This window comes from Neocloeon triangulifer, unplaced genomic scaffold, assembly GCF_031216515.1.
Source record: "Neocloeon triangulifer isolate White Clay Creek 2 clone unplaced genomic scaffold, ASM3121651v1 ptg000003l, whole genome shotgun sequence".
NCBI classification, from domain to species: domain Eukaryota; kingdom Metazoa; phylum Arthropoda; class Insecta; order Ephemeroptera; family Baetidae; genus Neocloeon; species Neocloeon triangulifer.
This window is the reverse complement of record NW_026775546.1, coordinates 4,709,248-4,732,597: the sequence shown is the minus strand read 5'-3', so window position 1 is coordinate 4,732,597 and position 23,350 is coordinate 4,709,248. Positions and strand designations below refer to the sequence as shown.

The window sequence follows — 23,350 nt, the reverse complement described above, 5'->3', positions numbered from 1 at the left end:
TCATCGGCCGTCACATATTCACAACTGCGCCATAGACACAAACACATATCAATGCAAATGAAAATTTCCACAAAGTTTGGAGTGCGCAGGATGTTTTGAAACATCCGCTGACGAACATCAGGGTTGCTCTATTTTTCGAAGAGCGAATTTTTCCAATTTATTAAAAAGCAAAATAACATAGGAAAACTTGGGAATAGCCAAAAATAAAAAAATTATTAAACTTTCTTTACAATATATATAATTTGAAATAATACCAGGCTATAGATAAAATAAATAAAATCCAATTTATCATTCTATATCATGGCCATTTTTGTCAATATTATATAAAAACCAATATTTGAATGTACTAAAGCACACATAAGTATCAGATTTCAGGTTCATTTATGTATTTTGGCTATAGTATTTCTTGAACATTTATTGTTGTTTATATTCTACATTTTGGGAAAAACTCTTTTAAAAGCACCCATCGAAAACTGTAGTTTTCGCAGCAGGCACACAAGTACGTGTGGTTTGTGTTTGTGGCCTTCGTTTGGCTCTGACGCACAAGCGCGATGGAAACTCTTGTTGGAAGCGGCTGAAACGAACGCCACGTGAATGGCCTGCGCGTGCAAATGTTTTGCGAGTTCAAAAATTGAGAAACTTTAACGCAGGTGAAATCATTGGAAAAATGTAGATGATGAGAGGTCTTTTTGATCTCGGAAGTTTTAGCAAAATTTTTGCTAGTGATGATGCCTTTTTGTCCAACAATCTCTTTTTCTTAAATAATTGTTTTTCAAAAATTGAATGTAAGTATTTGTAACAATGTGGACAAATAAAAAACAATAATAGAGGGACATATGTTTAATTTTTGGATGAAAATTAATAAACACATCATAAAACAAATAAATTTATTTGCATAAGGCGTTGGATATATTTTATTTTGCTACCTAAAAGTAGAATAAATTAAATTACAAAAAAGAATAATTTACAAGTAGTTCTATATGCTGAAAATGTTTAGTAAATTAGTTTGGAAAAATTTAGAAGTTCAATTTTCTAATTGAAAACTTGATTTCAAAAACCAATTTGATCTATCTATTCCTTATAAATAGAAGGACGAAAAAACGTCAAAATGAATTCAAAACTTTAATGAAATAATATTTTTTTCTAGTTGCAAAAGAAATAATGGACGATTACAAATTTTTTTGAAATATTTTGCTTTCCCTAATTTGTGTTTGAAAATCTATTTCACAAAGCAGAGTCTAATATGCTGGAGCTTGATTTTAACACTGTGAATTTAAGTATTTTCAATTTGTATTAATTATTTTTGACGTTATTCAAACCGATTCAAACAATCGTGCACAACTTCTGTTGAATTAACTACGTTGTTATTCAGGAAGTGCAAGGCTTTTTCATTGGCCCGCCTAGCTTTCCCAGCTGCGGATAGCAATCAATATGAAGGAAATTGCACCAACTTTTGCAGTGGACAGGAAGTTTGGCGAACCATCCGCTGGGGTAAAGTATATATAAGGGCCACTCTACTTCACGAATCGAGCGTGAATTGCAGCCTGACAATGATGAAGCTGAAGTCCACAGTGAGTTATTAGCATTAGTGGTTGTAAAATATTTTTCAATCACATAATTGTAAAAACTATTTAATAATTAGCTTATAAAGTCGTTTTTTAAAACTTCAAAAATATAAATCATTTCCAAGCGCTGCTCAGAGTTAATTTTATTCATAGTTTTAAAATTAAATAATTTTCAAATTTTTCCATTTTTTTCATATCCTAGAAAAAAAATTTATTCCCCTTTAATTTTTAAAGCTTTCTCAATGCATTGATTAATTTCCATCCATAGAATTAGTTTTTTCCTCTCACTTTTATAAGATTTATTAACTTTTTATGTTAATCTATATTTCTGATAACGAAATGTGGGTAGATCAAGAATAAATTTCATTTGAAAATAAACTAAAAGTGTAACATTTGTCCACTTGAATTAAATCTGGATATACTAGGTCCGCAACTACTAGCTTTTCTTTCATTTTATTATACATAATGTAATAAAAAATTTAATTCAGCATGAATAAAAAAAGGGAATTTAAATTTATTAATTTTTTGAATAATATTAAAACCCATAAACATTATGAACGAAAAATTAACTAGAAATATTTCAAGTACGTAAAGATTTCTCAGTATGTATCAATATTCTTTTGGCTAGCTTTTACTGGTCGTTTGCGCTCTGCTCGCCAATGCAGCCGCAGCACCTAATAAACAGAAAAAGAGAGGACACGCCGCCAATGTTCAACAAGGGCCTCCCGGAGGAGCTGGAGGTGATACTGCTGGCGCTGGAACTGACGAGGAATCAGGATTTTCCGGACCAGGTGACCAACCAGGTGGTGGCAGCGACGGCGGTGGAAGCGGCGGTGGAAGCAACAGTGGAAGCGGCGAGGGTCAACGACAAGGTCAGCGCAGACAAAGAGGACCTCGACCTCCACCTCCTCCAATGGGAGGTTCAGGTGGCGCTCCCTGGGACAACCTCCCAAGCAACCAAGATCCAACAGGTACAAATGGATCTCCTTCTGACGCTGTTGTCGGCGGAGGTAGCGCTGGTAGCGGTGTTCCTTCAGGTGTTGGGCCTGCCGGTGATACTGTCAAAGCTTCTGCGCCTCAAACGGTAAAATTAAACAAAAAGCAAAAAGCAGCCAACGTCAAGAACTCAGCTTCAAACACAAAAAACGCCAATGGTAAAAATATCAAGTCTCAAGCAAACAAAAAACACGTTAACAAGAGCAATAATCCATCTGGATAAACCTTGAAGGCTTTTCGATGTTGTTTTGCAGAACGCAATAAAAATTTCAGATGCTTGAAAATAAACTTTTGTTGTTTTTGTCAGCATTTATTAAATGGTTCATACTTAATTCCTATTTACAACGAAAGCAAAAATGTGCATATTTCAGAACACATAAACAAGAAAAATGGCACTCTATTTAGCATTAAACATTGATTTATCAAAGCTTGAGATCAAAAAGTGGCGACTCGTCTTTCATTAGTGTTTTTATTTTCATACATGCATTTTCAACGCAAGCTAGTTTTCATCTTGCTCTTGGAACATAAAACGCTGCCTAGACCTTAAATTCCAATGATTAAATTCCAAAATGGGAAGAAACCGATTTTTATGCTGCATATAATAAGGTATAATAGCCGCAAATAGAAAGCCAGTGACGAAGCACACATATTAAGAATTGAATAATACCGGGAACAAAAATTCATTGTCAAAAGTTTTAGAGCTGCCCAAAACTGCTGCTTTGGAGAGAAAATCTTAAAGAGTCCACTTAAAAATAGGGAAAAATTAATTGCTCATTCGGTTCAAATTTGAAGTTGTGACAAGTTCACGACTTCTGGGCGGCCCTGGCCCTGAACTTGTTAGTGCAGTCGGCATTATTGCAGTACTGAGGCAGTCTATGGTAGATCGGGGGCCGGCCCCTTCTCGTTCCCACAGGCGCGGGAAGCCGCGTGCGGATTCCGTTCTGCAAGGCGGTCAGATCGCAGCCCAGGCAGAAGCAGCCCTGGCGCAGGTGCACCCTGATGTGCTTGGTCAGGTGGTCAGATCGGGCAAAACGCTTTTCGCACAGGAGACACTCGTATGGCTTGTGGCCGTTGTGGGAGCGCCGATGACGCGCTAGCTCGTCGGAACGGCTGAAACGCCACGCGCAGTTTGGCCACGTGCACCTGTTTTGCAAAATAAAATCAAATATCAGCAATACTTTCTACACAAGCTAAATAAGTAAAATAACTAAAACGAAAAACACAAAAGCGAGGAAAATTTAATTTTTTTTTAGCTAATTTTTAATATTTGTTTTAGAGATAGTATAATTTTAAAGCTGTAAAAGTTAGAAAACTTTTATTTCAAGGAAATTTTACCCACTAAAAATATCATCGACACAATATTTGTATAATAATTATTACCAATTTATTATTTATTTTAAATTATCCAACATTGAAATGAACCAATTTCTCCAATGTTCGCTGAGGATTATTTACACACCAGGAATGATATTTATAATAAAATTGATAAAAAAATTGCTGCAATTTTTTTTTTTATAATATTTGATCCTGATACTGAATTTTAGAAAATAATTTTTTTTGTAATTTAAAAATTATATTAGAGAAAATAATTTAAAAAACATTTTTTCATAAATCCTAGTTTAGAGAGATATCAATATAAATTATTTTAAATATTTCAAAAGTTGGTAAATTTTTCAATTTTTCATTTCGAACGAATATTGAAAATTTTATTTTGCAACAGCAAAATCATCTGAACGGATGTTTTGGTTTCCAAGGATACTCGATTTCTAGTTCATCAGTTATTATTTCCGTTTTTCAATTTTAATGAGTCGTTGGTAGAACGATATGAAAAAGAAAAATTATTTTCAAAAAATGATGACGACGCAAATTGAAGTCCTGGAAATCGTTTGACGTGACTTTCCAAGGACGAATCTGGTGCAGATTCCAAACAGGATGTTAAACGTTCGCAAACGCAATATCTAACGCAAAGTAGCATAAAATTAAAAAACCAAAAACTATTTCATCAGTTTGGGTTCTACTCTGAACAACTGAAGACCATGATTAAGGTAGAATGAATTTTCGACAAAAAATTTGAAAATGAATGTTAAAATTTTATAATATAAGCTATTAACTTAAATGTCTTGTTTGTAAAATTGACTATGAAAAATTTTTAGGTTATTTTTTCCATCGGCATTGCCTTTTTGGCAATAACATTTAACGCTCGCGCTGCTCCAGTCGAGTCGACAAATTTGCAAACGCGGATGTCAGTTCCAAAAGTTGTCGAACAAACTAAAGGTACTTTAAATAAAATCGATTAAATCCCAACAGAACACAGAGAAATCCTGAAAATTTTTAGCCCCTGCAGATCTTAAGTAAATTCCTAATCCTAAACGAATTCCAGAAATGTCACCACAGGCTATTCCAAGTATTCCAACTGGCTATCAAATTAGCAGTAATGGAGTGGATAAAGCAGCCTTTGATACGGCAATGAAAACTGGATTAGTGATACCAGACGCAGCAGCCTTAATGGGAATGCAATCTGTATCTGGCCCGGATAAATCTATCTTAGGGTCGATGAATCTACCGCCTGGTTTACCTGATAATTATAAAAATATCTTGGCAAATATGCAACCAGCCGGAACAGTACAAGATGGAACACCACCCAAGACAAATATTCCAATCCCCAGTGACTCAAGCAAGACAGCAGATGGCGCAAATGCTGTTCAACCAACAGCACAAAAAAAGATAGATTCGGATAAAGAAAAGGTGCCAGAGCGGGCGGCAGTCATAACCAAAGACATTAAATCAGACACGAAACCGCTGCAACTCGCCTCACCATCAGGAGCTCCTATTGATCCGATCGCAAGCAATGACGCCTCAAAGGCTAAGTTGGCTGCACAAGAAAAAAATGCAGATAAAACAGTTTTATCCGCTAAGGACAAACCTGAAGACGCAAATGCAAAGAAAGCAACTGCTGGAGGTGAAACCAGTGTGAAATTAAAAACAGAGGAGAAGGTCAACACCGAGCCAAAGGAAGTTTCTGCTACGAAACCTGACCCTGGCTCTACTGACAAGATTGCTGTTTTAAAAACTGCAGATGCTCCGCCTCCTCCTGCAGGCAAGACAGATACAGATACAGCGGCAAAGAAACCTTCTGATGGAAAATCAAACGGTGAAATGAAACCTTTGCATATTGACACTTATAAGCAGCCTGGAGCAAAGGACCAGCCGAAACCTTCTTCCAGTGGTACAGGAAACCAAGCAAATCCAGAAGTTGGTAATCCACAGGGAGCTACGAACGGAGGGAATTCTGATGCTAAATTGTTGCCAGCTGACGGAAGTAAGCCTTCTAGAATGAAGGATCAATCAAAAAAGTCTTCAAGTGGCGGTACAGGAAACCAAGCAAATCCAGAAGTTGGTAATCCACAAGGAGATACGAACGGAGGGAATTCTGATGCTAAACCATTGCAAGCTGACGGAAGTAAGCCTTCTAGAATGAAGGATCAATCAAAAAAGTCTTCTAGTGGCGGTACAGGAAACCAAGCAAACCCAGAAGTTGGTAATCCACAGGGAGATACAAATGGAGCGAATTCTGATGCTAAGCCACTGTCTGCTGACGGTAGTAAGCCTGCTAGAACAAAAGATCAGTCAAAAAAGTCTTCTGGTGGTAAAGGAAATCAAGCAAATCCAGAAGTTCTTGGTAATCCACAGGTCGATACAAATGGAGGGAATTCTGATGCTAAACCATTGCCAACTGACGGTAGTAAGCCTGCTAGGGCAAAGGATCAGCCAAACAAATCCTCTAGTGGTGCAGAAAATCAAGCAAAACAAGCAGTTCTCTCCTCTCTAGGCAAGCCACAGATTGATAAGAATGGAGCAAAGTCGTCTGACGCTAAAACCTGGCCTACTGGCGCTAATAAACCTGCTGGAAGCAAGGATCAGTCAAAAACAGCTTCTAGTGGTACGGGAAATCAAGCGAAAACGCAGTCAGCAATTTCTTCTAGCACCGATCCCAAGCAGCAGGTGGCTAACAAACAGAAAGATTCTCCTTCAAAATCGTCTAACTCCAGCAGAGCTAAGCAAGTTCCTGGAAACCGAAAAGTGCCTAAAAACAACAATGCAGGTACGTCTGCCAAAGCAGGTACGTCTGCCAATGCAGGTACGTCTGCATAGTGGCTAAAGAATTAGGAGAATATGAAAAAATCACTAGAAATTTTTCAAAATATTGATAACTCAAAAATTTTATAATTATAATAAAGAATGATATTTGACAAAGATTGGATTTTTTGGAATTTTTTTAATGTTGAACCCAAAAATAATAACTTAGGTGGTGCCTTCTGCACCACTAGAAAAGGGCACAGGCCGATTAGACTTTGTCTTGGCCTGACTCTCAGAAAAAAATAGCATTACCTGAATGGCTTTTCTCCAGTGTGTCGGCGTAGATGCGATTTGAGGTGCGACGACTTGGCGTATATTTTGCCGCACTTTGGGTAGGGGCAAATAAAAGTCCTTGGCTCGTCGCCGCTTTTCTGCTTGGTTTTGATGACAATTGCTTTGCGTATTGGGACTTCGTCTTCTTCCTTCTCTACCTCCGGTGGGTCGATGCACCCTTCAAGATTCACCCCCAGCACTACCGAGGGTGAGTCAAGCTGCTCGATCAGCGGGGAGTCTGAAGCGGGCACTAGCTGCAGGGCGGTGTTGAGCTCGGAGAGATAGTCATTGCAGTCGTCGGTGCACATAAGTGTTCGCTCAGGCATTGAAAGAGAACTGGTCGCAGAAGTGTCAGCAAAGCTTTCACCAAATAATCCTGTGTGAAAATTTAAAATTTTTGATTCTTTACAAGAAAAATTTGAGAATTTATTTTTCAGATACTATTTTCAATTTACCATGTGAAATTTTTTTAATTTAAAGAGAAGTAAGTACAATATACGTATAACTCTCTTATAAATAAAAATAAAAAATTTAAAAATAATTAAATTACCTCCAAAATTTGACCAATCATTTTGAGTGTCAACCACCATCGTTGTGCTCCAACAAGGGTCTGAACTGTCAAAAAGACTGTCTCCGTAGTCGGGGCTGGAAAATTCATCCAGCGGAGGTGGTAAATCTGCCACAAAGAAATCGTCCTCACCAGGTGGCAAAAATCCGGACAAGAAAATACTTGTAAACTTGTCCATATCCTCTCCTGAAAATCGATATCATGCATTAAAAAATCAAACCACATTGTGATTGACACGTTTTAAATACATATTCAACAGAAAAGTAATGAAAGATAAAATGTTGATCGTGGGCGCAAAGGAAAATCCCGCGAGTTTATACAATTGTCCTTGTTGGATATCAAGAAGGATGTACAATGATTCACTTTTATCATAGATAAAAGCAAAATACATCTTATTGTTAGTAGTTTATTGTTATTAAATTTACTCTTGCATATTTCAATGATTATTAGAGAAAATATGGGACGTACATATTTTGGTAAATTATTGAAAAACTGATATAATTATAAATAGAGCAACCATAAATGACTTTGATAACAAATAAAATTTATGCAAAATAACCATACCCTAGGCTTTAATGCCAAAAAAGTTTCAATTGAAAATTTTTTATGAAAGCATTAAGTTTTTCCAAGCTGCAAAAAATATGATATGTGAAATCTTGAGAACACAAACGTCTTATTTTAAGTTATAATAGCTTTTAATAACTTTTCACTTTTCCATTAAAATTTTGGACAATTTCAATTTTCTGGAATTATTATGGATATTATAAAAAAATTGGAACTGTGCTCAATTTCGTTTAAATAATTTTAAAAGTAAAAGAACAACAAGGATATGCTCTTTCCAATTTATCATAAAAAAAAAAAAAAAAAAAAAAACACCTCGATATCCACCTTTTACAAAAATTGCGATTTCTAAACAAGCTTTTCATAATATACAGGTAATTTAAAAACATATAAAACATCTCCCAATTTTTTTAATATAATTAGCAAACATCTAATTGTACTTCTTTTATGGATCTAGTTGGTTCAATTGAGGGAATATTAAAAAAGAAAGACGTATTTAAAATAAAATATACTAATAAAGTATTAAATTCATTCCAAAAAAAGTGCAGAACGTTAAAGGAAAACGCCGGTAATATTTATTTATTTACTTTAATTATTTTGTCTAGGTCATATTATTTGTTCATAAAAATAAATAATGGGGGATATTCATATGCAAAACAGTTAGTGCCAACAAATCCCTTATAATGTGAATTATCTCCCAATATATGACAAAAAAAGTAAAAAAAAATTAAATTGATGCCCAATTGATGAAAATGTACTTGAGCAAATTTCGAACATGTCAATTTTTTTATAAGACACTCACCTGCCATATTGTGTGGGGTTGGATGTCGAAGCTGCTCTGTAGAGGGTAAGTGCGTCTCGCGTCGTGCGGTGGTCACAGCGAGAGTGTCAGCATTTTCTGACTGATCATCGGCAGCCCGTCCAGGAACGGCGCGTTTCCTGTGGCTGGTCACGCCGATAAGTCCCTCGCTTGCTCGGCGCCTTATCACCCTTGCAGCTCAGTCGCGAGAAAAAACAGCAGCCACCGCAACCGAATCCACACTCGCTGCAGTACTTGTGCTCGCGGCAAAAGTGCTAATCGCGTATTAAATTAACACATTGCCTTGCTGGGTTTTTTTCTAAATACAAATTCATAACTCTGTACTACTTAATTATATACGACCGAGAACCAAAATGCCATCTGGCCGTTGACGCTGATTAATTAATTGAACTCGTATCATTTTCCTTATGTAGTTTTTTAGCCCAACTGCTTTTTCAAATAAGAAGAACTTGCACGCCACACTTACAGTAACGCAATTAAATTTTAATAATGTAATGTGAATGATTATACTAAAGATTAACAGATAAAAAATAATTACATTCAAATATATCTAAATAATTTCATTTTTCATTTTACATTGAATGTAAATTTAATAATGTATTTGTAACAGGTGGACAACAATATAATAATTACAAATACGAATGACAGCGATTTTTTGATAATAGGAAATATAAAATAATAATTAACATATTTTTTAAACAGTTTTTTAATTGAGGAAATTTCAGTAGCCGAAGCAAAAGTTTTAAGCTAACTTTAAAAGACAATGACGGTTTCACTTCTGTTATTCCTCAACAGTTTCATTTAAGAGCCGCTCTGCTGTTTTTTACTTGGACCGACGGATTCACTGTGATCCGTGTCGATTTGTCATTTTCTGCCATTGATTTTAATAATAAGAGATGTCGTCCGTCACACTAATGAAAGTGAAGGAGAAGTCACTGCTTTTATTTGTCAACGATTTGCCTGCTGACGAAACAAATTAACCTTAAGCTTAATTGTCGTCCTTTCTCTTCTCCGTGCTTTTGCCAATTATTTAAGGAGAAAAAAATATCTGGTTTGATTTCTACTAAAATTAGAATAGAGTACATTAGAATAGAATACCTGAGCATATAATTTATACAAATGAAAATTAAAATAAAAAATAACATTTATATTTTATATAAAATTATGCAAATTTATCACTTTCTCTTTTTTTCCAGTTTTTCTCTATACAAACACGGAAAAATTCTCACTCCATAAAAGATTTCTTTACATCATGGCATACTCTTATTGAATTTTAGGTTTTTGATCTTTTGTGCTCCCGCTCATCTTCAGTTGAAAAGGTTATCAGTCAAATACAAGTTTATCTCTCGAGTTCATAAGAAAATTGATTCTCAAAACAACCACGCCTAAAAAAATCAATTGAATACCAAGAAGAGCACAATCGCCCGAAGAAACTCTTTCTTCGCTCCGCAGGTGATGGACGATAAGGTGGGGGCGGCAGCGGTGGGGCAGGCTCCTGGCGATGCCTCCGAAGATTCTTCTCTTTACTCCAGTTGTGCCAAACGCGATGCTGCTGTCGGTGGTTGCAGCGATCTGCCTTCTGCTAGGGGTGGCAGCCGCCCCCGAGAACCTCACCTCAACGACAACGGCCCCCGTAATCCCCAAGAACCACCGGCCCGTTGAGGAAGTGGAGGTGCTCCAACCGGCTGGAGGCGGCCTCGCAATAGTCATGCCCATCAGCACCCCGGCCACTCTTCAGTTCAAAAAGTCAAGGTCAGTTTATATAAGACGAAAAAGAGTTTTAAAAATATCCTTTCTTAAAAGGTCAATTTTAATTTTTGTGAACTAAAATTGTAATTAAAATATTCTTAAATGAAACTGAAAAGATTTCTTAAAATTTTTATTACTTTTTTTGGGTTAAAATTTTTTTTAAATATCAATTTCATAAGTTTATCTGCATGGAAAATCATTTTCTTTCTATATCTTTTGCAAATTTTATTCGATCATTATGTCACACGTTTGTTCATGAGTTCCATAATTTTAAATTGTGATGCAAAATCACTAAAAAATTATTACTCAATCAATAATGCTCTCTTCGCAAACAAACACATATATTTTGAAACCATCTGCAATATTTTATGTATCGCGGCTCCTTTAGTATTGAGCAATGCGCGAGCGAAAAATAATAAGAAGATGAGTTTGAACAAATCATTGCCGATCGAGATCGTGATTTTCCCACAACATTTACGTGGCTCAAAATTTTATCAGCCGTGGCGTGCTTTATAGGTCGATTTGACTGCTCACCTTTTTGCGTACAAGATCATCGTGTGATGATTAGAATAGAAAAGTTCGATTTCGAGCAGGTGAGAAAGAAAGCGATGAAATTTCATTGATTCTTCAGTTCTTCACGTTTTGCAATTATTTTATAGCTCTTTCAGTAGCAGCAAATCTTTGTAGAGTTTAATTTAAGATATTTTAAGTGCAGCGCAATGCACAATTAAACACCTCGTAAAAATCTACGGCGGTCACGGTGCATTAGTGAAATAATTACTCAAATGCTTTTATGTTTATGGCGGTGCCCATTTATTTCTAGAGAACACAATCTCACGATCTGCGGCAACTGAATTAGAATGAAATTCGAAAGTAAGACAAGGCCGCTCTAAATTTGCCGAATCATATATTGTTTCCAAAGTGGTCGAAAAGAGCCTTGTTTTTCTCAATTTCTGAATTTTTACAGTAGTAGTGGAACGGACCCCTGTCACCCGGACAACCATGTAGTTCTCCGAGATGAGACCCTTCGAAGTTTCAACCAGCCCATCGACGAAGAGCACGGCGCCCTTTGCGATCAGGATCTGGACCCCGGCTGGTATCAATTTCAGAGTCTTGCAGGCACTACTATTCCCACTGGATGCCCCGCCGTCAACCACTGCGGCACAAAATACCCAATTTGGCTCAGAGGTAATTTTTAATTAATAAAATACAAAAAATTATTACAATAGTATAAAAAAAATTTTATAACATGAACAATAATTGTTTCGACTGTAAATTTTAATTTATTTTTTTGTTTACAATTTATATTATTTTTTAATAATTAGAAATTGAATCATTTTCAATCTATTTTTAAATCCAGAACAATTTATAAATAAGTTAAAAAAAGGAAAAAGAAGATAATTTTACTGTTTACTATAATTTTTATTTTTAGAATCAAAATAATATTTATAAGTTTTAGCAAACAATGTTTGAATATTGTTTTTTTTTTATACAGAATCTTATTTTGTATAAAAAGCCTATTTCTTAAGGAATTTGTTTCTTGGTGTTATTTAAAGCTGATATTGGTTTTTTTTAATTAATATTAAAAAAAATCGACCACGGTCCCCTCAATCACGCAAATATGTCCATCTGGGATCGTTTGCATTTTTACGTAGCACACAAATCCAAATGCTAACTGAGGCGGAAAAGCTGAAACACACACACAGAGCTGGCCAATTTACACAAAAGCTCCTTAACTGCCCACAAAGCAAGTAAAAAAAGGAAGTAACGGCGCCTTTTTCCTCGTTACTGCATGCGGTGCGCGCGCGAGATAGATGAGAGGCTGCATTAGCCACACACCATTTCTTGCGCTCGATTGTCGGCTGCATTTCATGTGTGCCCAACCGCCAAATGCCATTTTTCATAAATACGAACGCAAATAATGGAACAATGACAGCCGTGGGCGTCGAAATCCGACTAATATTGTGCCGACGAGAATGAATTTTCTCACATATTAAAATCGAAAAAAAATTTGTTTTTGCTCTATTCCCACAAAAAAGGAAAAGTTGCCGCTCACTGATTGATAGAAATTTGATTGAATGATTTTGTGGTTCGAACCAATCATCAGTGAAACGCCGAATATTATTCCAATCGTAGAGGAAGTTTTCTAAATTTCCAACGGTTTGCTTTTACTTTCCAGGAGAGATGCCGAAAATCGAGGAAGGAATTATAAATAGTCAGGGCTGCGTGCACGTGGACGAGGATTGTTGTGGCCACACAATGCCTATTCTGCTCAAGAACTGCACCGACTTCGTGGTCTACTTTTTGCAGCCGACGCCCGCCTGTGACATGGCCTACTGCGCTGGACACATGGTCCCTTGTCCGTTAGGCCTCGAATCGGACACAGGATTCACCCCTTGCCAGTGTAAGTTTCTAAATTTTTCTGAATTTTTTCGAAAACAATCTCTTTTTACTCCCTATGATTTCATAATATTTTATTTCAATTACATAAACAATTAAAGAAATTTATTAAATTATTACATCAAAGTTTAATTGTTAATTATTAATTTTTTTAATTTTTCATGAACTGTCTCCATAATTATTTATTCAAATTAGATCTTGTACAAATTTTAAATAAATATATTCGTTTTTTGATAAACGCAGTTTCAACCTCGACCGCCAACTGGTCTTGTTATCTCGGTCTCGTTTATTTTCAAATTATCCGTGTCAGTCTAATAAGGAGTATGAATGAGTGCAACTACTTTTTTACCCCGAATGTGTACAAAACCGACAAAATCTCATTATTAAAAATAAATAACTTCGGTCAGTGTTGAAAAGACACGGTGAGTAATTGCCACAAAAATGTGCAAACCACCCATCGCAGCATGTGGTTTTCCAATTTATTTGTTTATACGGAGAAGAATTCATTCAAATCGGTCACCGCGAAAATAAAACAATGCGCCGCTGCTCTTCTTTTTTTTGGCCGCTGCAAGTGTAACACGGTTTTATTGCGTAAAATCGATGATGCGTGCCTTCAATTATCATGACGAAGCGGAGAAGAGACTCCGGCTTTTTTGTCCGCGTGTTTCCTAGTTCTCTTGTGAGTGTGCAGTGGGCTTGAAATTAGGTTACTTATTTAAACACAAAAGCGTATGAAAATGCAGCCAGACGATGGCACACTCCACAAGGTTCTCGAACAAAAGGAAAATATGGATAAATTTTGACGAATTGCGGTTTTTATTGAAGCATTATTGCACAATAAATTGAAAATTTATTTATGGAACGTAAAAAATTATTTACAATAAATAAAATAAATTGATTGATATCTGAATAAATTAGGGACATTTTTAGCCGAATAAAAATAAATTTGCATTCATTTTTCTATAAAAAAGAATCGTTAAATAATTTCATACAGAGCACCATGGTAAATTTTTTGAAATACTTTCAAGTTTTTTTCCCTCAAATAAATTTCGTGTTTTAGTTTTGGTCCAGTTGGTTGATGTGAAGATTTCCGTGGACCTGAACAAAGCAAACGGCATTGAAATAAGGTGCCAGGCGGAGATCGAGCAAGTAAAAGCTTTGGAGACGGTCGTCGTTGAAGTGGACTGGCTGGACAGAGGAATTGTCGTTCACCAACAAAAGTACATGCCAGCTGAGCAGCAGTACGCGGTCATCCCCAGAAAATCGTGGAAACTCGGACAAACGGTAAGAAATAAAATGCTCTCTCTCAATGTTGAATGTTGAATTAATCTGCTCAATGCAGAAAATTTGAATTAGTCACGCCGAGGATTTTTTACCTTTTTTGGTGTAAGTAGAATAATTTTTTAGACTTTGCATTGTTATATATTAAAATTAAAAATAAGTCACTGGGTCTTTTGTGTTGAACTGCGTTTTTGTGTGTGATTTACAGTTGCAGTGCCGCGCCAGGGTGCGTCACATTTCGATAAACACCTTCACGCCTCAGGTGCTGAGCGACGAATTCTTTGCGGGCATTAAAATCCTCTCTCCGAACCCGATGCAACTCATCGAAGGTTGGTGCAAAAAGTTCTGGACATTTTGACCACCTGCTTTCATTTGAAATTATCGTGCACTCTTAATCCTTGACGAGATAATCAGCAATGCCACTGGTTAAATACCGTAGCAACTTTCGATTTGTGAAATAAAAAATATGAATGAAAAAATTTCATCCGTGAAAGAAGGAAATTCTAATTTATCTTATTTTCAAACTTTTTGGTCAGTAAAAAACAAATAAAAAAACTTTTCTTTTGTCTCTAGGGGGGGATCCAGTTGAATTGGAATTTACATCAACCTTGCCCGTGGGCTGCATCAGGGACAACTGCTGCATTCAGTTGCAAGTCAGCGTTGTCTACCCTGAGAAAACTTATTTCTGCCCCACAGGAGAACCTTTGGATAGAGTAAGCATTTTTTTTAGAAAACCTCTAGGGTTGATATTTTAATTTGAAGCCGGCAGTGGAATTTTTGAGTAGTCAATTGCTTCATATTTATCAAAGCTGGATATTGTTTTTTTTTTATCAGACAATAAAAAATTCAAAAAAACCCAACAAGGAAAAGCCAACTCAAAATTCATAGTATAATTTTGGTTTATTATATTTCAAATAATGAATTTATTGGTTAAATATTAGTTGGGAGTCACAGACTGTTTGTGGAACGTCTGCAAGGAGGACTGGAACGAAACTCACGGGATACCTTTCAGGGTCAGATTTGACAACCTCTACCACGGAAATCAGGAGTTGGAAATCGAACTGAGAACTCACACCGTGGAACACAAAGACTGGGCCGAATACACAATGCCAAAACAACAGGCAAGACCAGAATTAAAAAGAAATTTTTTTAAATCAATATTTTCCCGCAGGTGCATGTTTTGGGGGTTGACGTGAGCGAAAAGTGCGTGTCCTCGTCTATGATCCACACTTTCGACGGTCTGGTGTACTCGCACGAATTGCGCGGCAACTTTTTACTGTATAAAAATAATTTGCACGAGGTGCACGTCGACTACCAGCCGTGCCACTATCGCAAAATGTGCAATTGCGCTGTCAGAGTGCAAGCCAAGTATTCGGCATTTGTGGCCGACTATTGCAAAAAGGGCTACCTTCAGGTGTGGAGTGAGTCGACAAACTCGGACGACACCCTTCAGGACATTACCATCATTCAGCAGAACGAGGGTCGATCTTACAAGGTGAAAAATTTAATAGCTTTTGTGTTTGTTTGACTTTGCCATTTTGACATTTCTGAAACGCAATTAAAAAATAATAATCTGCGCACAAACGTCATCAGCGACACAGTTAAACTGATCTCATTGTTTTAGCTGGTCTTCCCGAGTGGCACGACAGTGGTGATCGGACCGTATCTGTCTTTTGTCAACGTCCACGTCTTTGCCACCGACATGGGTCGCACGTCTGGTCTGTGTGGCTCATTTGACAGAGACAGCTCGAATGACCTCGACTTGCCCAACGGCGCCGGCAGTGCCTGCAAGTACCAGCCACGGGCCAGCTGCGAAGCGTTCTCGCGTCACTGGAGGTATAATTAATAGCCCCTCGGACATGCTCCAAGTGTCCTATTTATTTGTCAAAAACAAGCTTTGATTTTCCTTGTCAGTTAATCTCACCATGATTTTCCTGTTTACAATTTTAAAACAGCCAGATTGAAATGAAGTTGTGATGATGAGCAAATTTCAAAACTGTTATTGAAAAAATATTTGTATAATTTTAATTATATATTTTTTTTTCATTAGGGTTGGTGAATATCAATTAGTTGAAGTGACGGAAAATGGACAGATAGACAGGTCTGATGATGAAGAAGGCTTGTATTGCGCCTGTCGTAGCCCATTCGGCGACCACCTCCAACCTGCCGCCTCAAATATGTCCCTGACCTTTTTAGAACACGAGTCCAGTAAGTCTTAATTTTTTTTAATATTTTTTAATTAATTAATTTTTTATCAGCAAACGTGATTAAAAAAAGAAGTGACGATGACATAATTGCGTGCGAGTCGTCTCAGTGCTTCCACAAAAACGGAATTGAAATGTCCGAGGAATATTTGAAATTCACCGCATCTGAGGTATAATTAGTTTTTAAATAATCTCCATATTTTTTCAACCCTGATTTTCTAGTTTTTCACCGTGAAAGATTTGCTAGAGACCAAACATGACATATTGCTGCAACCGTATGAAAAAATCCAAGTTGACCACAGTGCAGACTGGAGTATCCACAACGCGAAAACCTTTTGTCAAAATTATGTAGCGAACAGTCTGGCTGCTCAGCAGTGCGATTACGTGGCGCAAATGAAAGTCAACGATAGGATAGCCGAGTGTGCCAGTGACGTCCATGTAAAAATTTTATTTTTTATAAATTAATCATTCTGATTTAGATTTTTTTTAGATTACAAATGATTCGTCCTGGGCAGCTGTAGCCCTGAACAATTTAAAATACGACTGCAAAACAGAAATTTACCGCAACTTATCGCTGTGGGAGGAAACGCATGATGGGAAAATAGTGCCACCTTCGGACCTCCTGAGTTCACTTTGCATTAATAACTGCAGCGGTGCAGGCGTTTGCAAAAACGGTTCATTTTGAAATACTTTTATAAATAAATAAAAATCTAATTATGTTTAATTAGGAGTTTGTGTGTGCAGCGGTGGTTACACAGGAAGTGATTGCTCAATTAATCAGAATTTACCCCCTGTCATCTCGGACCTCACAATGAATCCTTGTGATGTGCAAGAGACCTCTTGTAAATATGTGGTTGTTTCGGGCCCTAAATTTGCAGAAAATATGGACCTCCGGTGTGGAATTGAAGTTTTTGTTGTATGTAAAAATTTAAATTAAAAATATACTAAATTCAAAGATTGCAATTTTAGGTTAAAGACAGAGACCACACAGCTATATCCCAGGGAGTGGCTTATTCGGCAGCGGAATTTCTGAGTTTCCAAGCAGTGATTTGCACAATTCCGACACTTCCTGTTCACTCAGTTGGAAAACACTTTAACAAGGATAGCACGAGGTTGAAAATTTAATTTAAAATATAATTTCACATCTAATCAATCCGTTACAGAGCCCTTGTCAAAGTCAGCGTGTGTTATGGGAAACAGTGCTCGGACCCATTGGAGTTGTGGGTGATTGACTCGAGATGCTGGCATTGCAACCTCGAATCACCTTGCGAGCCAAAATTACATGGCCCATGTTTCTACTACAACCCGTACTACACAGAGCCGGCCACCAAAGAGAACAAGACACGATGAGAGAGAAATTATTAGAATGATAAGAAAAATAATTATATGTGTGATTCTTTTGTAAATTATGTTTCCAACTTATGTTTTATTTAAAATAAAAATAATAATCAGTAAATTTCATTTTGAAATGCATGTCACAAGTGAAGGAAGATGCCAAAAGAAAAGTCAGTTTTGCAAGACTCTACCTCATGAGTTGCGCTGAACCTGTAGAAGTCTTCAGAGGTGACTTCGTGCCTCTCGTCAGAAAAATACACTCCTTGCCTGGTGAATTTGTCCCATTTCACTTTTTCACCCACTTTTGGTGGCTCAGTAGGCCCGGTGGACACAGTGAGCTCTGCAGTCAAATGCCAGTCCATCCAAAGAGCAAATCCATGGCAGACTCCCTCTCTAAATATTTCAAAATTAATGTTTCTATTCAATTTAAAAATTCAATTTACTTCTCAAAACTTCCCGAGTCACTATTTTCAAATAGGCTAGAACTATCCAAAAAGTCAAGGTTGAGAATTTTCTTCGGAATTCCTAAGCAAATAGTATCGTACTCCCACAGAGGTTGCGGCTCCACTTGCTCATCACACAGTACAATCGATTTCTGAAATTCTTAATAATTAAAAATACTTAAGATGAAATATTCCTTATCATTACCATTACTAATTCGTCGAAGGGTTGCATCTGAAATCCCATGCAAGTGCCCAGCGGAGCTCGAATTTTCCACAAGTGGGTGAACTGAACCGGCATTGCCCAAATTGAGGCTGCCATAGGCATGACCTTGTCACATTCAAGCTTCCTCAACCTTGGCAAGAACTTCAGATTTTGCCAGGGAAGCAACGCTTCTGTGTAATAAGGTTCTAGAAGTACCACTCCTGGCACTTGAACGTTCTTTGCCCAAGTGACGTCCCCTTCACTGACTTCGGCAATCTTTTGGGACCAACGACCGTCACCTTCACATGTGACTGTCCTGCCAGATATTTTGCTTGCCAATATGGGAAGCAGAGAATCATCACCCAGATACAAAATTTGCTTATCGGGAGATGCGGACTTCAAAATTTCACTCAATGCCATTTTTAATTGTGATCTTCGAGAGGGGTCGTTAATTTGGCCCAGGCGAGTCAACGAAAGTTGACGATGAAGGTCGCAGGTGCAAGGTGGAGGGCCAGATGTGCTTTTTGTTGAATTTTTCTAAAAAGATTTAATTAAATACAATTATTTAGCTATCATATAGCTTAAAATAACTTACGTCAGTGAAAAACCAGAAATTGAATTCATCGTGACAGCTAGTCAATTTGACCTGTTCTCCTTTCTTGACCTCAATTTCTTGCGGGAAGAAGAAGAAGGACTGCATCCAATGGTCTCGCCACTCTGGGTTCCCAGCCCAGTGGGGCGCACAACTCATCGTCACCTCACTTTTTGGGTCCATCTTACAGTCCCACCAGAAAAACACTCCAGGGCAAAAGCCGTCCTGTGTTGCTTCAACCTCCACCTCTTGAAGTCGTTTCAATGCTAAAGAGGGCGAGGTCAGATCAAAATCCAGCACAGGAATCGGTTCAGACAGAGCTTTGAAGTCTTCAGTGGGCAGAAGCGACGAGATTTGCATGTCGTGTGAATTGCTAAATGCACATTCGGACATTTCCTTTGGAACCTTCAAAAATTCAAATTAACAAAAATAAAATTTATTGAGATTATTTAATTACCTGCAATCCCAGGTCTTTATCAGGATCTATTCTCATCCAGCTGTTAAAAATTTTACCCGAGACAAGCTGGACATGTATTGTGGCCAAGTGAGGGACAACAAAACTGTCAGGCTAAACGAAAAGGAAAATTATTTATAAAATTTTTCTTCGTAATGTTTTTTAAATGAATTAACCTCTAATAAATTAGTATTTGCATGTCGGAAGGTCTCAATGGCACCTTCGCCGATTAAATCTGTGTCAAAAACCTCAGTCACTAAGATGTTAGCTCGTTGCTCCAAGTCAACACCAACTTTAAGTTTAGTCGAATGTTTCTTTATTATTTTAATTTTGTTCTGCATCCTATTCAGTTTTATCACTTTGGCGGCGCACTCAGCCATGGGTTCAAACGCCTAAAAATTTGAAATGAGACACAATTTTAATTTATATCAATCTTAGTACTTCACAGGCAACCACAGAATCAGCCCCACACTCGACGGCCAACATCGACAGGAGTCCAGTTCCAGTCCCAATGTCAAGCACGTTTGCTTTTTTGCCTTGCTCGTGCTTCAGACGGATGGCAGCTTGAAGACCTTCTTTATATAATTCATTCTGTTGAAAATAAAAAAGTTTAGCAAACAATTAATTAACATAGTTATGAAATTTTAAACCTACCCTGGAAGTGTCAAAGAGCATGTCTGCAAAACCGGCTCTGGCAATGTTTTGATGCCAGTCAAAATACTCCTCTTCTATGTCCGAATCGGACAAAGAGTCACTTTTGACCGGAGCCATGTCCACTTTCGATCAATTTAACTTGCGTGCGGTAATGTAAATATAGAAGTAGGAAAACTAAAAAAATAATGCCAAGAACAATATTTTCAGTGGAAAACCATGTGGGATGAAAAAATACAAAGAATTGTTTTGATTCGTCGCCCGTATTGTTTTAAATTCATAGGGGATGAGAATATCGCCATTTCTAAAAGCGGGAAAATTAAAAATATTGAGAAAATTGCACATTACGGCCAGATTCGCGCTACTAGTAATATAAAAATGGCGTCAGCGACTATCCTTTGGAGAGGAATCTTTTGATAGTCGCCACTGGAGAGCCATCTCTTGGCTGCAAGTACAACTCCGAACAACACTATTCTTGCCGCAAAGCGGTTCCGTTTGTTTGGCAAAATCGCAACATGGCCACCCAGAGTGGAGTCGGTGAGCAACATTTTCATGTCATTTTCGCCACAATTACCGGACAGTTGGACCCCAATGCTCAAAAAGCCGACCTTAGCAGCGTCACCCCCGTCCTTTCTCGCGAACCAGAACCCGGATTTTTAGTCCTGGCCCACCCTAAGCCGAAAACCAAGCTCTTGAAGTCTAATCTTTGATGCATTGCGGACCATGCGACCCAGAATCGCGTTTTATTTTTATTCTCATTCACATGCCTTTCAATTTTCCCTGAAAAACCTTTAAAATTTCTCAATATTTTCCTAACCTGTGGAGGAAACTTCTCGGCAAGAGCGTTTCCAGCGAGAATCGTGGCAATTTCAGTTCTCCGTAAAGAGCTCCGCCCATATGAAAGCCCACCAGCCGGCGTGTCCAGAATTTGTAAATAATTTGTCTGTTTCGATTGCAGTGGTGCCTCGTAACTTCCGTCTGCTGGAAGAGCTGGAGCAGGGCCAGAAAGGTGTCGGAGACGGAACCATAAGTTGGGGTTTAGAGAACGACGATGACATGACCCTGACCCACTGGACGGGAATGATTATTGGACCCCCCAGGGTAATTATTTTTGATCAAACCTTGCCTAAATTTTAAGCTGATGATAACTTCCAAATTAATTTAAAAGCTGAATATGTAATAATAAGCTTAATCTAAAGTCATATAGGACTTTTCAATAGAAAAAGTTGTTTCCCTAGCTGTCAATTTCATGTAGCAAAAGTTTATCCACTGTATGTAATTTTACTTTTGTCTGAATTCAATTTATTGAAATTTTTTGTATTCTTTTCCAGACGCCATATGAAAATAAAATGTACAGCCTGAAGATAGAATGTGGTCAGAGATATCCAGAAGAGCCTCCTAGTTGTAAATTTATTTCAAGAATTAATATCAACTGCATAAACAGTTCTAATGGAGTGGTAAGGACAAATTTGTTATGGTTTTTATGTTTACAATCAAAGATAATTAAAAAAAATCTGGTAATAAACTAAATAAAAAACAAAACTTCTCACAAAGAGGAGTGAATAGCCAAATAAACACTGCATTTGAAATGAGAATTTTGATCTTATATAATAATTAGGCTTCAAACTAGGATTATTTGTTATATTCATTAATTTTATTTTCACTCAATTAAATTATATTTTAAAATGCAGAATTTTCAAACTAATTTTTGTTTTGATTTTGCAGATTGATAGTCGATATGTGCCCGTTCTGGCAAGGTGGCAACGCGAATACACGATCAAAACGCTGCTTCAAGAGCTCCGACGCTTGATGACCGTCAAGGAAAACATGCGACTTTCGCAGCCACCCGAGGGCAGTTCCTTCTAGCCCCCGCGCAGTCCCCCTCAATCCCCTTGCCTCACCCACTGACCCCCTATCCGTGCTTTTTAAATCAGGCCGGGACGACCCTCTCACAAGCCAAGGATGCTTTCAGATGCTTTTATTTTTTAATCGCACACAAAACAAAAAAGAATCGATGTGAGGGTGCGTTCCAGTTTTGTTCACAAACACACCCCTTCCTTACCTTTTTCCATCCCTTGATTTTGTTCTAATAATCCGTGCGTAATTTTTTTTCCACCTCGCCCGCGAGGTAAATTTGTGTATTTTCTTATCGGAAACGAATTCTCATTTTTGCGGATGCGGACGAGCGAGCGCCCACCCCCTGCGCATTTTCCGTTTTGGGAAAGCGGGGTCGGCAACAATGGCGCGTGTACATACTTGTATAGGTTCGCTTTTATTGTTAGACACGCTCTCACTGCATGCACTTTTAAGAGCGCGCGCGTGTTAATTTTTACTATTACGATCATTACTACGATAATAACATTATGTGACTAAATAATTATTACCGTGCAAAAATGATAGCGAGCAACAACATCGGCCACCAAGGAAGGATGTTAATGACAATTAATAAACATGAATGGCGGAGATAAATGCAAGAGTTGTAATTCTCAATGTGTTTTTTATTTCAACATACCGTAATTCTCAATGTGTTTTTTATTTCAACATACCAATTATGAATATTAATTATATAAAAATGATTCTATATTTATTAAGTACAAGTATTGTATAGATGAGGTTGATAGAATTATTCTTCCATCACGTTCCATCATAAGAAATGAAAAAAAAAAATTAAAATTATTTAACTATGTTCCTGCTAACTTGATTTATTAAAAATTGTGGCTAATGACCCCAATAAATGGAGAGTATTATAAAATGATCTTTATTGGACGCTCTCAAAGAAACCCAATCAAATCATATAATGTGTTTTGTGCTCCTCAGAATAAAATTAAATTGAAAATCTAAAGGATTTTGTCCTTTAGTTCTGGACCATCAGGGATGTTCTAGAACAAATTCTAAGACAACATCGACCCTCGTGAATCTAGCTTGATTTTCATTTTATTTTGAAACAATATAACTTATCTCAATTTAATTTTAGTATAAATAATAAAATTCTGTAAATTTAAATAGACCGATTATACAATTAGTTCAAGTACAGATTTGAATTTTTTTTACCCCTTAACAATACTTTTTAGTTCTTCCAAGATTTGATTTTTGTTTATATAAATTATGTGTGTTTGAGA

At 37.1% G+C, this 23,350-nt stretch overlaps 6 protein-coding genes across 7 annotated transcripts; 4 read left to right on the top strand and 2 right to left on the bottom strand.

Annotated features, from left to right (window-relative positions):
* The first annotated feature begins 1,452 nt into the window (after positions 1-1,452).
* LOC132192800 (uncharacterized) lies at positions 1,453-2,859 on the top strand. Its single transcript, XM_059612934.1, has 2 exons — positions 1,453-1,571; positions 2,194-2,859. Exons 1-2 carry the CDS (start codon positions 1,551-1,553, stop codon positions 2,782-2,784), a joined length of 612 nt encoding a protein of 203 aa, XP_059468917.1. The 5' UTR covers positions 1,453-1,550; the 3' UTR covers positions 2,785-2,859.
* On the bottom strand, positions 2,846-9,167 carry LOC132192799 (Krueppel-like factor 6). The gene is made up of 4 exons (XM_059612933.1): positions 8,903-9,167; positions 7,522-7,725; positions 6,951-7,347; positions 2,846-3,704 (listed from the first exon to the last, which is right to left on the bottom strand). The coding sequence occupies exons 1-4, from the start codon at positions 8,907-8,909 to the stop codon at positions 3,365-3,367; spliced, it is 948 nt and encodes a 315-aa protein (XP_059468916.1). The 5' UTR covers positions 8,910-9,167; the 3' UTR covers positions 2,846-3,364.
* LOC132192794 (nucleolar and coiled-body phosphoprotein 1-like) lies at positions 4,496-6,822 on the top strand. Its single transcript, XM_059612924.1, has 3 exons — positions 4,496-4,606; positions 4,715-4,835; positions 4,942-6,822. Exons 1-3 carry the CDS (start codon positions 4,598-4,600, stop codon positions 6,711-6,713), a joined length of 1,902 nt encoding a protein of 633 aa, XP_059468907.1. The 5' UTR covers positions 4,496-4,597; the 3' UTR covers positions 6,714-6,822.
* Positions 9,168-10,323: 1,156 nt separating the features above from the next.
* LOC132192791 (von Willebrand factor D and EGF domain-containing protein-like) lies at positions 10,324-18,004 on the top strand. 2 transcript variants are annotated; one of them, XM_059612920.1, is made up of 16 exons: positions 10,324-10,672; positions 11,640-11,857; positions 12,849-13,073; positions 14,130-14,353; positions 14,559-14,679; positions 14,924-15,063; positions 15,292-15,471; positions 15,522-15,845; positions 15,975-16,186; positions 16,401-16,558; positions 16,609-16,724; positions 16,777-16,992; positions 17,045-17,228; positions 17,283-17,470; positions 17,524-17,666; positions 17,718-18,004. In XM_059612920.1, the coding sequence occupies exons 1-16, from the start codon at positions 10,422-10,424 to the stop codon at positions 17,902-17,904; spliced, it is 3,087 nt and encodes a 1,028-aa protein (XP_059468903.1). In that variant the 5' UTR covers positions 10,324-10,421; the 3' UTR covers positions 17,905-18,004. The 2 variants fall into 2 exon arrangements, with proteins under 2 accessions (XP_059468903.1, XP_059468902.1); XM_059612919.1 differs by having other exon boundaries at positions 11,637-11,857.
* On the bottom strand, positions 17,524-20,472 carry LOC132192793 (protein arginine N-methyltransferase 7). Its single transcript, XM_059612923.1, has 8 exons — positions 20,235-20,472; positions 20,022-20,171; positions 19,757-19,972; positions 19,584-19,694; positions 19,130-19,531; positions 18,538-19,071; positions 18,333-18,484; positions 17,524-18,282 (listed from the first exon to the last, which is right to left on the bottom strand). Exons 1-8 carry the CDS (start codon positions 20,349-20,351, stop codon positions 18,030-18,032), a joined length of 1,935 nt encoding a protein of 644 aa, XP_059468906.1. The 5' UTR covers positions 20,352-20,472; the 3' UTR covers positions 17,524-18,029.
* Positions 20,473-20,611: 139 nt separating this feature from the next.
* LOC132192801 (ubiquitin-conjugating enzyme E2 variant 2) lies at positions 20,612-22,734 on the top strand. Its single transcript, XM_059612935.1, has 4 exons — positions 20,612-20,768; positions 21,190-21,332; positions 21,563-21,688; positions 21,957-22,734. Exons 1-4 carry the CDS (start codon positions 20,747-20,749, stop codon positions 22,095-22,097), a joined length of 432 nt encoding a protein of 143 aa, XP_059468918.1. The 5' UTR covers positions 20,612-20,746; the 3' UTR covers positions 22,098-22,734.
* Positions 22,735-23,350: the final 616 nt, after the last annotated feature.

Excerpts from the sequence above, each read along its gene's own strand:
- LOC132192800 (XM_059612934.1), top strand. The coding sequence starts at position 1,551 with ATGATGAAGCTGAAGTCCACA. Across the intron at positions 1,572-2,193 it reads TGATGAAGCTGAAGTCCACA|CTTTTACTGGTCGTTTGCGC; the intron begins GTGAGTTATTAG and ends TCTTTTGGCTAG.
- LOC132192794 (XM_059612924.1), top strand. Across the intron at positions 4,836-4,941 it reads AGTTGTCGAACAAACTAAAG|AAATGTCACCACAGGCTATT; the intron begins GTACTTTAAATA and ends AACGAATTCCAG.
- LOC132192799 (XM_059612933.1), bottom strand. Across the intron at positions 7,348-7,521 it reads TGATTGGTCAAATTTTGGAG|GATTATTTGGTGAAAGCTTT; the intron begins GTAATTTAATTA and ends ATTTTCACACAG. Across the intron at positions 3,705-6,950 it reads ACTGGAGAAAAGCCATTCAG|GTGCACGTGGCCAAACTGCG; the intron begins GTAATGCTATTT and ends TTTGCAAAACAG.
- LOC132192791 (XM_059612919.1), top strand. The coding sequence starts at position 10,422 with ATGCCTCCGAAGATTCTTCTCTTTACTCCAGTTGTGCCAAACGCGATG. Across the intron at positions 14,680-14,923 it reads CCCGATGCAACTCATCGAAG|GGGGGGATCCAGTTGAATTG; the intron begins GTTGGTGCAAAA and ends TTTTGTCTCTAG. Across the intron at positions 15,846-15,974 it reads ACGAGGGTCGATCTTACAAG|CTGGTCTTCCCGAGTGGCAC; the intron begins GTGAAAAATTTA and ends TCATTGTTTTAG.
- LOC132192793 (XM_059612923.1), bottom strand. The coding sequence starts at position 20,351 with ATGGCTCCGGTCAAAAGTGACTCTTTGTCCGATTCGGACATAGAAGAG. Across the intron at positions 19,695-19,756 it reads CAAATACTAATTTATTAGAG|CCTGACAGTTTTGTTGTCCC; the intron begins GTTAATTCATTT and ends CTTTTCGTTTAG. Across the intron at positions 18,485-18,537 it reads CCTTCGACGAATTAGTAATG|AAATCGATTGTACTGTGTGA; the intron begins GTAATGATAAGG and ends TAAGAATTTCAG.
- LOC132192801 (XM_059612935.1), top strand. The coding sequence starts at position 20,747 with ATGGCCACCCAGAGTGGAGTCG. Across the intron at positions 21,333-21,562 it reads TGATTATTGGACCCCCCAGG|ACGCCATATGAAAATAAAAT; the intron begins GTAATTATTTTT and ends ATTCTTTTCCAG. Across the intron at positions 21,689-21,956 it reads TAAACAGTTCTAATGGAGTG|ATTGATAGTCGATATGTGCC; the intron begins GTAAGGACAAAT and ends TTGATTTTGCAG.